Below are 18,753 nucleotides of genomic sequence, written 5' to 3'. Positions count from 1 at the left end.
ATTCAATGATAATGTGTACATTACTCCAGATAATTTCAGTATCAGTTATTCAAATCAGTTGTTTCTCCTATTCTCTCATATGGTTGCGAAGTTTGGGGCTTTATGAAAGCTAATGCTATCGAAAGGGAACACTTGAAAGTTATGAAATATATATTATATGTCAAAATGTCAACTCCATCAACGTGCTTATATGGAGAATTGGGTACATTCCCTTTGAAAGTTATTCGTCTTGTCAGGATTATCAAATATTGCATGACATGTAAAACATGATCTAATTATGATCAGAATTATTTAGTCACACAAACATTAACACATCTAATGTGGTCTATGAAAATACCATTGTTCATCTGTCCAACATGTATGTGTTTCAGGAAAGTGAGATGCAACAGTGGCGAAAGCGGCGTCACTTCCCTGTTGGCTGTAATGACGTGGAGTGGATGACGGAGATGTTCTATATATAGATCTAGACTTAATCGATTCAAATAATAATATTTGGTCAGCAAGAGTTGTTTCGTATACAGCTGTTTGAAGTGCTTCACCGAGTAACGTCCCGTGCATGTTCCGAGACACACTCTGTCTTGAGGACGTTACCATTGAACGCGAGTATTTAGGGCATTCGTCGTTTGGCTCACATTTATATATGGTGTTCTGAAGCGATTTAGAAGATAATATGGCTCAGGTAGGTGTACAATAATTCAAGAGTATTTTATCATATAGCTATCAGTGATATAAAGCATCGTGCATGTGCGGTATAGACCAACATATAGAGACGTCATATCGCCGGAGTTGTAATAACCAGAACAGTATTACTCTCACTGGAATTGATATAGAATGTCAATGCATTTTCAATCGATATCAATCAAGGCGGTGATAACTTGGAGTTACGTCCCTTAGAGCGTCGTCTGCTCGTCTGGCTATCCTATGATTTGTTTGTTTGTTTGTCCGTTTGTTGTTTACCGCCGTAGCCTACACAGCAATATTCAGCTACGTGGTGGTGGTCTGTAAATAATCGCGTCTAAACAAGACAATCCAGTGGTCAACAGCATGAGCATCTATCTATACGCAATTGGGATGTACAATGCAGTCCGGTGATTCCGCGCACCTAAGTACATCGATTGCAACACGGCAACTAACCATTTTGTTCTGGGGAGGTGTGTGTGTGTGTGTTGGGAGGGGGGAGTCACATTGTACATGCTTTTCGATAAAAATCATCATCACACACACGCACGCACGCGCACACACAACACCTACACCTACACACACACACACACACACACACACACACACACACACACACACACACATCTAGCCATAAATTATGATCGGCCCTTAAGCATATATCTCGGACCTTTGAAACTGGGAAGAAACACAACTGCTACCAACATATTAGCCCACGTGCATGTTGAAACAGAAGTTACATATACCAAGTAAATACAATTCTCACTTCTTGTCGTTATGTCATCCGATATCATTCGGAAGGATGTACGAAAAATATTCAGTGTGGATGACTCTCTTTCGAAATGATACCCCGAAAGAGATGCCATTGCAACCCTGGCTAATACTACGGGACCGAAAATGACAACATACATTTGACTATTATAATGACGGTGGATTGTTTGTTTGGCTCAGGGCGTCATCTTAGCCTTGATGGACGTTACAGAGTTACAGTTACTACTCATCACCTCCATATGCCCAATCTCTAAAGTTGTTCTGTAAGATCTGTACATATGTCGTCATACACTGTAGACGTTATGTATCGTCAGATTAGGTTTTCGGACGGTACTGTTTACTCTCGTTCTGATGCGGCGGGTTGCGTCACACAGGTATCGTACATGCTGCAGGATGCTGGCTGGTGTTTTTGAAACTTGTCAGTAATAAGTCAGGGCTATGTTTGACAGTTGTCCATGCAAAGATCGACAAGACAGTGGGTGTTCTTAAGCGTCCAATTTTATAAGCATCCACGAGGATTTCTGTTGTAGTTTAATTCCGTTATACTATGGACGCTTTTAAAGCGATTGCTTTCCTTAATTTTCTGTTAATTGTTCTTGTTGAATTGTGTGTTTGTTTTCGGCTGCTACTGTTTACAGTCTTACATTTATCCCTTGATAATCAATCAATTCATGTAATAGATCGAGAAATGTTCCTCATTAACTCATCCTCGATAATCGCCAGGGTATACGTTCCGATAAATTTCGGGATGCAACATTACTGTTTCAACTTTGATTCAAATTGAACTTAGACCTTTATTGTGGTTCGTTGAATACAATCGTCTTTAAAATTATATAATTTCGTGCTTTCAAGTTTACACAGATTCCCGAACGTTGGTTGGTTGAGAGAGCGGTCATGTGATCTAAATTTCAAGGTTCATTACTCTTGAACCCCTCTAATAGCTCATACTTGTGTAAACACCGTTCATACGTGTGTGAACGTTTTTCGCTTCGGTTTCAAGGACCCCCAATAATTGGTGATACCAATTTCGCGAACGAACCTGTTTCAAGTCACCCCAAGTTTGGCAATGTCACTAACAAACGGATTGCCGAAACATTGTTCCTTTTCACAGGAGTTTAATGTCTCGCAGTTTGCGGGTTCATCCGGCGGTTTTCTGCCCCGAGGTCTGTTTAACAACTGCTCAATAAATCTCACAATAAACAATCACAAATAAATAGAATACAACAAGATCTGTTTCCTATTCGCCACGCCGCACAACTTCGAAGTCGGTCAGTGTATTATTACGCGGTCAAACAAGGTATTTACAAGTGAAAAGGTACAATGCCAGTTAGTTAAAATGGTATTGTTATTGCTTCTGATATTTGTTTCTGTTTGATACTGTTATTGATTATACTTATTAAAGCAGTTTCAAACCTCATAACGAATTTGTTGTTATATTTTAAAGATCGAATACTTTGAGAACTATTTCTTCAAGGGTTGGGATACATGTGTAAAAGAAAAATCGCTGTTTATACAAACATCGCTGCAATACGTACGTTCTTGAACCGAATGGCATTACAACATTTTACAGGTATTAAAACACACTAAACAATGATCATCTACAAGTGGGTGGAAAACGTATGTGTATACTTCAAATTGCGAAATTATAAGAAATGAATGTCAGTTTGTGTGTTTGCACTGAAAAAATGAACGATGTCAAAGCGTTGTTCAAACTCGCGCGTGAACTCGCTCGTTCACACGAGTTTGAACACCGCTTTGACATCGTTCATTTTTCAGTGCAAACACACAAACTGACATTCAATTCTTAAACAATTTTGCATAATGACCGATAACCACTTTTATTTGCTCAAATGTATGTACAAAAAAAGTGACATTAACTACATCAAATATCAACGTGATGTTTTGTAAAGTAGGCCTATGTGTTCATCAACTTCACTAAACGTTTCACAATCAACATAGATCCTTTGACAACACGACTTTCCATGCACGTGTACAAGATCTTTTTAATCATCCATGTAATGTTGACCTATGAATAGACAGTTATAATCAAAACCAATATGTATTTCATTTGAGACCCGCAAGTCACGCTGTCACCTCCCTGCTAAACTGGTTTCTGATTCCCTTTGCGATCGCGCTAACTTTTCCGATATGCGAGACGGGACCCAGCTTACTTCCCTGCTGGCTCTCTTGACGTGGAGTTGATGACGGAGTTGTTCTATAAATAGAGCTACAGTCAATCGATTCATATCAACAAGAATTGTTTCGTATAAAGCTGTCCCTTGTGCAATTTTCAGTTATTACTCTTCGGACATATATATTTGCGAGACGTACACTACACTCCGGTCGATATCAAGCTGGTTATTATTATGCGAACGAGAGCAAAAGTTTCCATTCGAACGATGTCACATCTCAAATGATTTCATCCTGATGTTCTGATGCGAGTTGGAGTTACTCCCCTTTGATAATATGGCTGGGGTAGGCGTACTTTAAAGCAATATGTAAAGGATTACATTGACCAATTTACATTATGTGTGTGGAAAATAAGGCCGATATAATTCATTTTGTATCATTTAAGCTGTATGTGGATATTGTTTTTACCTAATTATCGGCACAAGCGTAGAACACTCGACACTGCTTATCATTTTCAACCATAGACAAATGTGTCGGCGAAGCTCTTGTTTTTAATGTATATTTCAATGTACGCGTTTCACGAATGGTCATTGGAACACGTTAAGCAAACACTGTCATCATTGAAGCTGTTTCTGTCATAATGATAAACTTTGATTCTTGACTGAGAGCTATACTGCCAATTGGGTTTTCATTCGCCTGCCAAAGAAGATGATACTAATTATGAGAAATTGTCATAAGACATGAGTCCTAGTCGTGCTTTTTCACTTTAATGTAATCCTTCCATATTTACTCATTGCTGGATCTCGTATGGCTCTCTGAATAAGGCTAGTTTTAATTGTAGGTAAAACAGTGTAAGCTCGAATAACTTGATGATAGGTAAAAATGTGCGTATCTATGGATAAGGCCTCCTTCCAAGTTTAGAAATGAGATAGGGCTGTATACAAGTTTGCACTTCATCACCTGGATGACATAGCCAGTGTTTTTATATTTGCATGATCATAAATTAATCTGTATGACTTACTGATTCTTATTGAACGCAAGTGTTACCTTGAGACTAGTGAACCTGCACAAAATGAAAAAATGAATACAAACATTATTGTTTAAGACAGGTGAACTTTTATGGGTAAAGTAACAACAAAACATTTGCATGTCACAATATGAAGCCAAGAACCTTATGTGTTCATCTTGGAAGTGTTACAAGTGTATGTTGAAGGAAGGGATTGTCCACTGACACTCTATGACAGTCCACAAGTTGTTCAGTTGATTACAACTTTATGGTTTTTTTTGGCATATTCTTAATTGTGTTGAAACATTCTTTTTGCACATATGTACATTGACTTTCCTCGGGTCTATCCAGATGTATAAGTCTGTCAAGTGTCCCAATGAGGAGCTGTCTCTCACAAACTGCGCCATTACAAGCCCCAGTGACTTCCAAAATGGCCAGTGAGTATACAGATTTGTTGTGACATATGGCAGTTGCATGGGTTATAGACTCATAGAGCCTGTGTTTTGATTCATCAATCTTGTAGAATTGCTGAAGATCAGTTCTAACCCAGATCTTTAGAACCCTCATGATTAACGCTATGGCTGCTATGTCTCCTATCGTAATTCAGTTCAACAGGGTCTGCTATTTGGAGGAACCAAACTAACTGTTGGAATGAAGGAATATTCTTGTAATTGCAATACAGCCTTCAGCTGTACAGTTGAGCAGGGCAGATTAAATAACCCTATATTTATAGTGGTGTGTGAAATTCAACAAAGATTAAAGAGGAGGAATCAAAAATAAATAATTTAAAGTATTGAAATATGCATCATGTGGGTATTGTTATTTTCAGACATATCCGGGTGACAGTTTCCCCACATGCTCAGTTTCTGTTCACCACCATGCCTGATCCCAGTATCAGTGCTGGCAGGATTGGCTTCAATGCCATGCACGTGAGTTGCTTGTTGTAATCTGCATTCTTGTGTATGTGTTTAGCTTACCGGGACCTGACCGCCTCCGTGGTGTAGTGGTTAGAGCGTCCGCCCGGAGAACAGAAGGTCGCGGGTTCGATCCCCGACCGCGTCATGCCAAAAGACGTTAAAATATGGTACTTGTTGGTCCCTGCCTGGCACTCGGCATTAATGGGTACAACAACGACTAGTCGGTTCGGTGTCAGTATAATGTGTCTGAGTGGGGTATTCATGCTTCACTGCGGCATGGTATCTCAGTGGGCTAGCACTATAAAACCAGCTTAAGTCTGGGCTAGTACAAGCAGCCGCACATACACATACACACGCATGCACCTCATCATATGGGCGAAATATTCTCAAGCACGACGTTAAACCCAATTTCACCTCACCTCACCTTACCGGGACCAAGGTCCAACTGCACATTTTGCATGATTCATTGTCTTATGACCATAAGGCTTTTTCCTTGAGGGGCGGTGGGGTAGCCTAATGGTTAAAGCGTCTGCTTGTCATGCAGATCCAGGTTCGATTCCCCACATGGGAACAATGTGTGAAGCCCATTTCTGGTGTCCCCTGTCATGAGATTGCTGGAATATTGCTAAAAGGGTTGTAAAACCATACTCACTCACTTTTTTTCTTTGACTTGGGTGAAGGGATGAGCCATCACTTTGATGAGGAATATGGAGTAACACTCAGCTTCTGTTGTAATGATGGTATATTCTTGCTAATCAGGCATTTTTGACTCTTTTTTCTTTTTGTTTTGTCAGTCACATGCTTCAACTTACCTGTTGTTTGTCTATACATACTGAATCACAGATAGACATTTATTCTTAATTCATGGTTGTCACGTGATTGCCGTAGTACAACTTAACCTTATCACTTTGACTGTTGCAAGTCATTGTCAAGGTCTGGGACTTATGATCATCTTAGCTTTAAGACGGCTTGGAACAGGGGCACAATGGACCCTAAACACTGAAACTGCAAGTACCCACATATATGTGTGTGTTTGCAGAGGAAGTGGGCCAGCATCACCCTGAATGCAGATCTACCTGTGGAGGTAGTGAAGCTGGACACTCGCAGGCAGACAGTCGGCTCCATTGTGCTGGAGGTGGACTTCCTCAACAAGAAAAAGTAAGTACACTTCTAAGATGCCTAGCAGTTAGAACAATCGAAAAAAACAAACATTATCAGACAATAAAGGTATAGTTTTTTGATGACGTAACAATTGAATGACGTTATCCCGTCACTGCGCCATTCTAGTGTGCCCCTTGTAATCGAACCATTTTACATTACGTCACAATGTAAGCGACGTCACGATACATGTCAGTTGTCATTGCTTCGTACGGCCTCCTACAGTAAACTACTCCGTTGCATCCCGTTTCTTGGTTTGCAGTTGCTTCACGCAGCTAACATCCCTGGTGGAAACATTACGTTTATGTTTACGACGGTTAAAATGTGTCAATTTGACTCACAAGTTTTCAGCAAAATGGTAACGTTCGCAATGTTTACATTCCCACAATGCAATCGTGGAATGTTGCTTGACTTCTCAGCTTCATCTGGATGTATCTAAACTTACGTTGGTAGTAGAAATGCGACGTTCATATTGCCCGATATGGTTTACATTAATGACAGATGTAATTAAAATATTTCAGAGAAGATATTTAATCCGAACGTAAATCGTCATCAAACTGTTATCATTTGTTTTTTTCTGGTAACGTTCGTCTTAACGTAGGGGGCAGACACATCAATAGAACAGCGCGCCAGTTAGCCCTGTGCGAGGATTCTTAATTTAGGTCGTCGACACCGTCGTTTGTTTTCTGCCTTAGATTAATCGTAATTATCCTTAGAAAGTATTAAATTTGGCTTCTTAGAAAAGAAATACAGTTCGCTCTACCACCATGTATAGTGTAATAAAACACACTTTTGCCCTGAACTATTATACTTTATAGTTAAAGTACGAGGGCGCTTGCGTCCGAGTGCTTTAACGTTATAATAGTTCAGGCGAAAGTGTGCTTTATTACACTATACATGGTGGTAGAGCGAACTGTATTTCTTAAATACAGACTCAGATACTTGGAAATTGCAATGTGTTGTGTCAGGAACAGTAATTAATTTCATGAATATCCAAAATAGTTTCTCCACAGTTATTGTTCACCTGACTGAACGTCACATAATCTTATTTTAATGCCCTGTTTTTCCAGTATCAGACTTCAGTTGTTAATTGCGTGTTGTCTCAATGCCTGTCATGGACATCTACCACCCAGAAACCAGCAGCTCAATGCCACTGAAACTGCACATGTTTCTTCCCACCACTGGTGACAGCCACAATTTGTTTAGGAGATTTGTTTCAACATGTCTCATATGTCACTCTCATTGAACAACCTATGTCCAGCCATATCTCATCTGCTTTTGTTCAGAGTGTAATTGAATTTGTAAATCCGTAGGAAGTTGTGAGGTTTAATTAATATATGCTCTATTTTGTAATATTCTATTTAAAATAAGCAGTGGACATATCAGAGTCAGTATACTGTGAATGGGTGTGTTTTGTCCTTTTTCATCTGATTGCTGAATTCCTCTGATGCTAGAATTTAAAAGTGCCTTGTTTTAGATGTTCTTCCATCAATTTTACAGTGCTTCATCAGAGTCATTTGACAGTGACAAGATGGCAGCAGAGTTCTGCATGAAGTTTGGCAGTCATGTTTTTACTCAGGATCAGCCACTGGCCTTCAGCTATGAAAAGAAATTGTTCTCTGTCCGTGTAAGAGAGCTGGAAGGTAGGCAAATTGGAGCACATACATGTATATTCTTTCAATAGTACTACACTTCATAGCATATACAGATGACAATCGTGTTGGTCCTTGTCAACAAAATGTTTTCTGCCAACAGTTATGCAGTGTCCTATTGCTAAACACTGTGACTAATCATATTCGTTATTAATTCCATTTTTGTTTAGTACAAATGGGTACAGTTGATACACTATCTGCAATGATACAGTTCTAATGTCACTACAAGGAAAGAATCAACCAAAGCTGTCAAATACCTATCAGCTGGCTAGTTCAGAATCGGATGTATTGATAGACCTTAGAATATGCAACTGCTCGCCAGTCATGTCAAAGCTCTAATACTAAGTTAAGGAGAGAGACAACTTCTCGTCTGCAAGGTTTTAGTATGAATAACCAAAAATACTATTGAAAACAACTCTTGCGTGTTAAATTCCACCTATTTCAAGCAGTGAAATATCCATGAAGTAATAGTCAAATTTGAGCAAATGTTTGTATTTCAGAAACTAAACATGCATGAATATTCTATGTTTACAAACACAATTCTCCTGAACATACAGTACATATGGATGGGAGCCTTTTTGTTCCCTGTTACAAGTTGTGTTTCTGTCAACAGTACATACAGATGACAATCCTGTTGGCCCTTGTTAACAGGTTGTGTTTCTGTCAACAGTATATACAGATGACAAATAATGTTGGCCTTAGTTAACAGGTTGTGTTTCTGTCAACAGTACATACAGATGACAATAATGTTGGCCTTTGTTAACAGGCTGTGTGTCTGTCAACAGTACATACAGCTGACAATCATGTTGGCCTTTGTTGACAAGTTGTGTTTCTGTCAGCAGTACATACAGATGACAATCATGTTGGCCTTTGTTAACAGGTTGTGTTTCTGTCAACAGTACATACAGCTGACAATCATGTTGGCCTTTGTTGACAGGTTGTGTTTCTGTCAACAGTACATACAGCTGACAATCATGTTGGCCTTTGTTGACAGGTTGTGTTTCTGTCAACAGTATATACAGATGACAAATAATGTTGGCCTTAGTTAACAGGTTGTGTTTCTGTCAACAGTACATACAGATGACAATCATGTTGGCCTTTGTTGACAAGTTGTGTGTCTGTCAACAGTACATACAGATGACAATCATGTTGGCCTTTGTTGACAAGTTGTGTTTCTGTCAACAGTACATACAGATGACAATCATGTTGGCCTTTGTTGACAGGTTGTGTTTCTGTCAACAGTACATACAGATGACAATCATGTTGGCCTTTGTTGACAGGTTGTGTTTCTGTCAACAGTACATACAGATGACAATCATGTTGGCCTTTGTTGACAGGTTGTGTTTCTGTCAACAGTACATACAGATGGCAATCATGTTGGCCTTAGTTAACAGGTTGTGTGTCTGTCAACAGTACATACAGATGACAATCATGTTGGCCTTAGTTAACAGGCTGTGTTTCTGTCAACAGTATATACAGCTGACAATCATGTTGGCCTTTGTTAACAGGTTGTGTTTCTGTCAACAGTACATACAGATGACAATCATGTTGGCCTTTGTTGACAAGTTGTGTTTCTGTCAACAGTACATACAGATGACAATCATGTTGGCTTTTTTAACAGGTTGTGTTTCTGTCAACAGTACATACAGATGACAATCATGTTGGCCTTAGTGGACAAGTTGTGTGTCTGTCAACAGTACATACAGATGACAATCCTGTTGGCCCTAGTTAACAGGTTGTGTTTTTGTCAACAGTACATACAGCTGACAATCATGTTGGCCTTTGTTGACAAGTTGTGTTTCTGTCAACAGTACATACAGATGACAATCATGTCGACAAGTTGTGTTTCTGTCAACAGTACATACAGATGACAATCATGTTGGCCTTTGTTGACAAGTTGTGTTTCTGTCAACAGTACATACAGATGACAATCATGTTGGCCCTTGTTAACAGGTTGTGTGTCTGTCAACAGTACATACAGATGACAATCATGTTGGCCTTTGTTAACAGGTTGTGTTTCTGTCAACAGTACATACAGATGACAATCATGTTGGCCTTAGTTTACAAGTTGTTTCTGTCAACAGTACATACAGATGACAATCATGTTAACAAATGTGTTTCTGTCAACAGTACATACAGATAACAATCATGTTGACAGGTTGTGTTTCTGTCAACAGTACGTACAGATGACAATCATGTTGACAAGTTGTGTTTCTGTCAACTACATACAGATGACAAACATGTTGGCCTTTGTTGACAAGTTGTGTTTCTGTCAACAGTGCATACAGATGATAATCATGTTGGCCTTTGTTAACAGGTTGTGTTTCTGTCAACAGTACATACAGATGATGATCATGTTGGCCTTTGTTAACAAGTTGTGTTTCTGTCAACAGTACTGGACTTTACAGCTGTCAAGGAGAAGATGGAGGGAAAGCCAAGAAAAGTAATTATGATCCTCTTAAAGAATGTGTCTTCAGCTGAAGTAGATATGCAAGCATGTAGATATTACTGACCAGACCTCTTTATGAGAGATGTTTTGAACTGTTTTCATTTAGTGTGGTATGTAATATGTGTTCTATATACTTGGTTATTGATGTCACTAAGAATTAAAACATTGCTGCAGTTTGTCCCCTAGTATGTAAGAAATCCTTGGACCAACCTTTGTCAGAAAACTGTTGTATGTTGTTTTTGCTGCTCACAGAGAATGGTGATGCAAACACCAGTCAAATCTTTGTTATGTAGAAATTCGGGGAAATTTGCTGTAAACATTTTCATCTAACATTGACTCAAGTGCAAACCATATCAGGCAACTCTTTTATTTGCAGGCTGACAAAGGCATGTTGACACCCAACTCTGCAGTTATCTTTGAGAAAGCAGAAAATTCTATGCTGAATCTCAAAGGAAAATCTAAAGGGTATGTGGACTCCAACTTTATAAATGTGATGTGTGATCTCTGTGTTAGCAGTGTTCACGTCGCGAATAGTGTCTGACTCTCTGACAAATCCGGCAGATTCGCCAATGGTCCGATAGAAGTCTACAACCCACCGGCCCCAGTGTCCGACTGTATATTTCACAATGACTTCGACAGAAGTTGTTATATTTGACATGTGACACTTGCTTGCTGTTTATTTTATCTTAAGTTTTCTTATGTTTGTAAATAATTTCAATGCCAATTATAAGAAATGTTAAATCTGAAATGTGTGTTTAATTTTATTCCATGGGTCCTGTGAATTTTCAATGGGTCAGACAGACATCTTAAACTTACAGGACCCAATGTCTTGTTACTTTGAAACACCATTCGCGAACACTGTGTTAGTGCTCTGTGGGGAACCAGGATAAAATGTGCCTGAGCACCCTATTGCTAGTATGTTGAAATAGTATATATACATGTCCATATTAGGAAAATACTAATACTCAAACAGATTGTTGCATTCCTTTAGTGTTTTGTCTCCAGAAAATCAGCATATCAGTCAATCATCAATCCAGACTGGGACTTCAACAAGATGGGCATAGGTGGCCTAGATAATGAATTCTCAGCCATATTCAGAAGGGCATTTGCATCGCGAGTTTTCCCTCCTGATGTTGTTGAGCAGATTGGTAAGTTATCAGCCTATAAAATGCACATGCAGATCTCAATAATAGCTTGTCATGACCCTTAAGTGAACAGGCAATAACAGTAATTATAAAACCTCATCAAATATGCTCAAGGTTCGAAGCAAAATGAAAAAATAACCAGCTTAAAGTCTGTGAATGTTCCATATACCTCGTATAGTTTGGATCTTTAAAGGAAGTTGTACTTTTGTTAAGATTATCTTAAAGTTTATAGTTGTCATTTCCTTTAACTGTGTTGAAAAGATTATTCTTACAAATGTGTTTTATGTTATGTAATATTTGAAAATATAATGAAACTACTTCATCATGTTTAAGAATCCATGTGAATGTGATCACAGGTATGAAGCATGTCAGAGGCATATTGCTGTTCGGCCCTCCTGGAACTGGCAAGACCCTGATGGCAAGGTGAGTCAGACCATAATGGAAATGTGAGTCAGAGCCTGATGGCAATGTGAGTCCCTGATGGCAAGGTGAGTCAGACCATAATGGAAATGTGAGTCAGACCCTGATGGTAAGGTGAGTCAGACCATAATGTAAATGTGACTCAGACCCTGATGGCAAGGTGAACCAGACCATAATGGCAATGTGAGTGTGAGTCAGTTGCTGATGGCAATATAAGTCAGTTACTGATGGCAATGTGAGTCAGCTACTTTGGGAAGTGTGAGTCAGGTACTGATGGTAATGTGAATCAGTATTACGTTTATTGGCTCTTATTTGGACATACAGTGGAATCTGTCTATTACGGACTGGCCTGGAACTGACTCATTTGTCCGGATTGTAAAGCAGTCCGTATTAGACAACTTTTGTCCGTTACCCGTAGACACTGCCACGATGAGTTACCGCATACTACAGTAAATAAGCCGAATTTTGAGGACCTAAAAACAGTACCTAGAAGGTGGTCGGCTTATCTATGGGTTATCTTGTGGTCTGAGTTGGCCGCTATTAGGACCCCAACAGATGTAACGGAGATGTTTATTCAGCAGACTGTTATTTTAGTGAGCTAAGTCCGGATTACAAGGCATTGTTCTCATAGAAAACTGAATTACACAGAGTCCGGATTTGACAGATTCCACTGTAATGCCTGAAGGATGACAATGTTTTCTTTTATTTCTTTTCAGACAAATAGGAAAGATGCTGAATGCTCGGGAGCCAAAAATTGTGAATGGCCCTCAGATTTTGGACAAGTATGTAGGTGAATCAGAAGCAAATGTCAGGAAGCTGTTTGCAGAGGCCGAGGAGGAAGAAAAGAGGGTAAGACTGTGTAGCTTTGTGTAACTCCAGGTGAAATGTGCACATCTTATGGTCTCTTTCGTAATCACACAACAACATTTCGCTTGTTTGTTCACAATTGTATGATGTTTCACTGAAAGATCAAAGACGATGACTGCACTTTAGGCAGCTATAAAGTATGTTTTTTATTTGCTTAGTGACTGACTCATATTCTTTACTTACCTCTTATCATCTTATATGCATACTTGCCTTACTCTACGAAAACAGACTGCAGAAGTCGAGATCGAAAGCTTGCTAACCTATAACTCGCGAAGGTGGTTCGATTGAAGACATCCGGGTGACCGGTAAGGTCACAGCAGTCTATCACGTGCCCACGTGAACAAGTCATTCCTTTCTTATTCGTGTACCGAATCAGACGTGGATCGAGATCCTAAGACTTGTAGTTTTTACTGTGGGGGTATTGTGTCCCCTGTGTTTATACCCCCGCTACGACGTAACGGGGGTATATAGCGTTCATTCTGTCCGTCCGTCCGTCCGTCCGTCCCGAAACTTTGTCCGGAGCATATCTCTTAAAGTTTACATGCTAGGTTCACCAAACTTCACACACTTAGTAATCATTACCCATTTATGTGCCTTTTGCTATTTTAAAGTTTTTTCAGAATTTAGTTTTTTTGCTGTTTCCATGGAAACATGATTTAGGCTGTGACTATGAGGATGTCATCTTGTCCGGAGCAGATCTTCCAAACTATACATGCTAGCTTCATCAAACTTGGTACACATATCAAGCATGATCCCTAGATGTGCCTTTTGGGGTTTAGATCCAGATATGAATTGTATTTTTTGCTTTTTCCATGGAAACACGACTTAGTGCCAAATGTGTTTGATTATTTTGTCCAGAGCATATCTCTTAAAGTTTACATGCTAGGTTCACCAAACTTCACACACATGTTAATCATTACCCATTGATGTGCCTTTTGCTATTTTAAAGTTTTTTCAGAATTTTGTTTTTTTGCTGTTTCCATGGAAACACGACTTAGGCTGTGACTATGGGGATGTCATCTTGTCCGGAGCAGATCTTCCAACCTATACATGCTAGCTTCATCAAACTTGGTACACATATCAAGCATGATCTCTAGATGTGCCTTTTGGGGGGTAGATCCAGATATGAATTGTATTTTTTGCTGTTTCCATAGAAACACGACTTAGTGCCAAATATGTTCGATTATTTTGTCCAGAGCATATCTCTTAAAGTTTACATGCTAGGTTCACCAAACTTCACACACATGTTAATCATTACCCATTGATGTGCCTTTTGCTATTTTAAAGTTTTTTCAGAATTTTGTTTTTTTGCTGTTTCCATGGAAACACGACTTAGGCTGTGACAATGGGGATGTCATCTTGTCCGGAGCAGATCTTCCAACCTATACATGCTAGCTTCATCAAACTTGGTACACATATCAAGCATGATCCCTAGATGTGCCTTTTGGGGTTTACATCCAGATATGAATTGTATTTTTTGCTGTTTCCATGGAAACATGACTTAGTGCCGAATGTGTTTGATTATTTTGTCCAGAGCATATCTCTTAAAGTTTACATGCTAGGTTCACCAAACTTCACACACATGTTAATCATTACCCATTGATGTGCCTTTTGCTATTTTAAAGTTTTTTCAGAATTTTGTTTTTTTGCTGTTTCCATGGAAACACGACTTAGGCTGTGACTATGGGGATGTCATCTTGTCCGGAGCAGATCTTCCAACCTATACATGCTAGCTTCATCAAACTTGGTACACATATCAAGCATGATCCCTAGATGTGCCTTTTGGGGGTTTAGATCCAGATATGAATTGTATTTTTGCTGTTTCCATGGAAACACAATTTTAACTTAGTGCCAAATATGTTTCGATTATTTTGTCCAGAGCATATCTCTTAAAGTTTACATGCTAGGTTCACCAAACTTCACACACATGTTAATCATTACCCATTGATGTGCCTTTGCTATTTTAAAGTTTTTCAGAATTTTGTTTTTGCTGTTTCCATGGAAACACGACTTAGGCTGTGACAATGGGGATGTCATCTTGTCCGGAGCAGATCTTCCAACCTATACATGCTAGCTTCATCAAACTTGGTACACATATCAAGCATGATCCCTAGATGTGCCTTTTGGGGTTTACATCCAGATATGAATTGTATTTTTTGCTGTTTCCATGGAAACATGACTTAGTGCCGAATGTGTTTGATTATTTTGTCCAGAGCATATCTCTTAAAGTTTACATGCTAGGTTCATGCTAGGTACATGCAAAATGTATTTGATGGTGACCTGACCACGGCATATCATCGCAACTATACATGCTAGGTTCACCAAACTTAATACACAAGTTAATCATGACCCACAGATATGCCATGTGCTAAAAAATAGCAATCTTCATCTACGTCCATTGTGTGCAACATGACACACTCAAGTTCAATTACATGTCAGGTTTCCACGGAAAACACAAAAAAATCTAGTTTCCATAAATTATTACCATAATCAGTACATGCCAAAACTATTATCTAACATTTATATAAAGTTTAGTAGAGTCAAAGAGAAAGTCTTGTGAGCTGCTGATCCTTGTCACATTATATATATCAATATCAGTCATTTCCATGTCCCAAAGTGGGAAGCGGGGGTATGTGAGCTTTGCTCACTTCTACACTTGTTCTTATTTGCTATACTTCTGGTATGTTTTAAGTTTGCTAACTTTGTTAGGACGTACTCACCGGAGTTGAGTTCCTCGTTCTTGTTTTTTTCTCGCTCGCTAGTTTTTCTCTTCGCTCTCGCTTCGAGTGGAGTTTGTGGTTTGTGGTGGGGTATCCGGGACTTGTGTCCTTGGATATCTCTTTTCGGGCTCCCATTCATCCCTCCTAGAGTGGGTGGGAGTTTTCGCGGTGTTTATTTTGCTTTTTCACTTCACCTGCGTGCCTCGTGTTACTGCCAAAATGGCGGTCCCACGTGACTTGCCGGTTTAGTCTCCCTGTCTGGATTGAGCAGGGTAGTGTTTGCGACTTGTTTGTCCCTGCAGCCCCAGGCTGTTCGTACATGTTTTCGCTTGTCGCTTGTCAATAAATTGTTGTTCTGCTTGTGTTTTAGAGCGCTGTATGCCACGGCCTCATTGCATAAAGTGTAACGGTCTCAAGTCGTACAGGGACCCACACTCTTGCTGTTTGAATTGCACTTCTCAGTGCACGTGTGGGACTCCAGGTGTTGGGAGTGCGATCGGCTGTCCCTTGATTTCTTCAAGGCTTATTTGCGTGTAGCTAAGAAGAGGCTTACGCAACAGAGACTACGCAAGAGAATGTCGTCTACTGCTGTGGAAGACTTGGGGGAGCCGTCTGTTCCCGCATCTACCCCGATTTCGTCTGGCGCACCTACCGGTACGCCTTTGAGTTCGCCACCTGTGAATACGGCGCTTCGTGTGTCAACCGAGGGTTCGTCAGTGTTCCCTTTGGGGTTGGACCCGTCTATCAACGGCGCACCTGTTGGACAGGGCGCACTGATGGGACAAGCTATACCTGTTGGACAGAGTGTACCTCTCACCGGTGGCGTATCAACTGGCATTGGCGCACCCCTTCAGACTTGCGCACCACAACAACAACGCAGTTTACAGCCTATGTCTGGCGTACCGCAACAGTTCTCTACTGCACAGGCCAGTGGTTTGCCGAACCAGAGAGGTTTTTATCAGGCAGGTGTGCCTCAACAGGTGGGGAATTATCCACCTATGTTCCAGAATTTTGGTATTCCGCAGAATTATGGTGCACCTCCTATTCAGGGGTTTGACCCGAGTGTCATCTATAATTTTATGAACTCGATGTTTCAACAGTCGCAGCAACACTCCCAGATGGGACCACCAGCCCCCCCGGGGCCTGCTGTTTTACCTTCATCATCCCCTCAAGAGTCTTGCCCTGCAACACCGGATGTAGTAGGTCAGTCTACTCCACTTCCTCCACCTCCTTCCACTACTTTGGATCGGTCTTCAAGGTCGTCCAAGAGGGACAATAAGGGCTCTACGCGTTCAAGTGACAGAAGTAGGTCGGCTATTTGTTCACCTTGCTCTGAGAAGGATTTTCGTCCAGATTATGACGAATCTTTGGAGGGTCCGGAGATGTTGGACCAACCTCATTCCGACACTCATTTAGGCATTGAGGCAGTGTTTGATTGGATGGCGGATAGACTGCAGACTTCTTGCCCTTCTCCAGCTGCAGGGGTGGATAAGAAGCTCACTATATCGGACTCACCCGATCTTCGTTTTCCGCTTCACCCTATTGTCCGGGACTTGGTTGACTCTCTGGATGAGGAATTTGCTAAGTTGTCTCTGAATCATAACTTCCGGGCGGCTAAAGCGCATAGGGGTGATTATCCTATTCACTCCTTGGATTTCTCTGACCAGGCCGCAGTTCACGATGAGGAATTGGATCGCCTTTCGTCTACTCCTGTCTCCTCGTATAGGGTTCCTGACTCCAAGTTGGCTGCTATTGATACGGAATTGAAAAGAATGCTCCGTCCCTTGTCGGCCTTTGCCTCGGCTACGGAGGCCATTTCTCAGGATTTGGAGGAAGATAATGGTTCAAGGATTGACCATCTCACAACAATGATGCGTTGGCAATCTCGCACTTTGGGGGACATTGTTGGTCATGTTCGAGTTGCGTTGGCCAATACCACGGCAGTGCGTCGATCTGGTTTTCTCTCGGCATGTGCTTGGGAACCGGAGTTCACAAGGAAGTTGCTTCATCAGCCTTTTTCTGCTCGGTGCCTGTTCAATGATGCCATAAGGGGGATTTATAAGGAATATTCGTCCTTTACAACCACGGAGATAGCCCTCAAGTCTTTTCGAGCCATTTGTAAGACAAATCCAGCGCCCAAGGCCAACTCCTATGTTGGCAAGCGCACCTGTGTCCGCCGGGCTGGCAAGTTCAGGCAAACCAAGGGACGACCCACCGGTGGTGCCCCAGGCAAGAGAGGTAAGCCCCTTGCCGTCACCAAACCACAATATCAACGCCGCTGAGGCATCGGACTTCCACGACTGGGACCTTCCGCCCCCTGTCGTCCAGATCCATCCCGCACCTGTAGGCGGAAGATTGGGGATCTTTTGGCCCAACTGGACATTCCTGGAGGATCCCTTCGTGGTCAACATTCTGAAAAGGGGGTACCAGCTTCCCTTATGCAGTCAGCCGCCTCTGACCAACCTGCCTCAGTCAAGTGTTTATTCTGCGGCTCAACATCAGCAAATAGCGGAAAACATTCAGATTTTTCTCGACAAAGGGCCATCGAACTGGTACAGGACCCAAACAACAACCTCGGGTTTTACTCGCCGATCTTTCTGGTCCTCAAGAAAAACACCAACAAAATGCGAATGATTCACAATATGGCGGTGTTCAACGACCGTTACCTGTTGGATCCTCCTCATTTCCGATTGGTTTCGTTGGACCAGCTTCGGACCAAGATCTCTCCAGGGGACTGGCTTATCAGCCTGGATATACAGGATGCGCACCTGCACATTCCTATTTTCAAGCCCCACAGGAAGTACCTTTTACGGTTTTACTTCCCTTCCGCCCCTGTCGCC

General features: G+C 41.0%; 1 protein-coding gene across 2 annotated transcripts in view; it reads left to right on the top strand.

Moving 5' to 3' along the window:
• Positions 1 to 485: 485 nt before the first annotated feature.
• LOC124273660 (vesicle-fusing ATPase-like) overlaps positions 486 to 18,753 on the top strand; it is a 40,902-nt gene continuing 22,634 nt past the window's right edge. The window contains exons 1-10 of one of the 2 annotated variants that reach the window (XM_046708934.1): positions 486 to 679; positions 4,937 to 5,022; positions 5,415 to 5,514; positions 6,542 to 6,660; positions 8,161 to 8,303; positions 10,706 to 10,755; positions 11,138 to 11,226; positions 11,767 to 11,909; positions 12,263 to 12,329; positions 13,043 to 13,175. In XM_046708934.1, the coding sequence (XP_046564890.1) occupies positions 671 to 679; positions 4,937 to 5,022; positions 5,415 to 5,514; positions 6,542 to 6,660; positions 8,161 to 8,303; positions 10,706 to 10,755; positions 11,138 to 11,226; positions 11,767 to 11,909; positions 12,263 to 12,329; positions 13,043 to 13,175 (939 nt within the window). In that variant the 5' untranslated portion in view covers positions 486 to 670. Of the gene's footprint in view, positions 680 to 3,678; positions 3,925 to 4,936; positions 5,023 to 5,414; positions 5,515 to 6,541; positions 6,661 to 8,160; positions 8,304 to 10,705; positions 10,756 to 11,137; positions 11,227 to 11,766; positions 11,910 to 12,262; positions 12,330 to 13,042; positions 13,176 to 18,753 lie in introns of those variants that run through there. The other variant, XM_046708935.1, reaches the window with a different exon arrangement.

Source organism: Haliotis rubra, unplaced genomic scaffold, assembly GCF_003918875.1.
Source record: "Haliotis rubra isolate DU_JTF1 unplaced genomic scaffold, ASM391887v1 Scf1828, whole genome shotgun sequence".
NCBI classification, from domain to species: domain Eukaryota; kingdom Metazoa; phylum Mollusca; class Gastropoda; order Lepetellida; family Haliotidae; genus Haliotis; species Haliotis rubra.
This window is presented reverse-complemented; position numbering and strand designations above follow the sequence as displayed.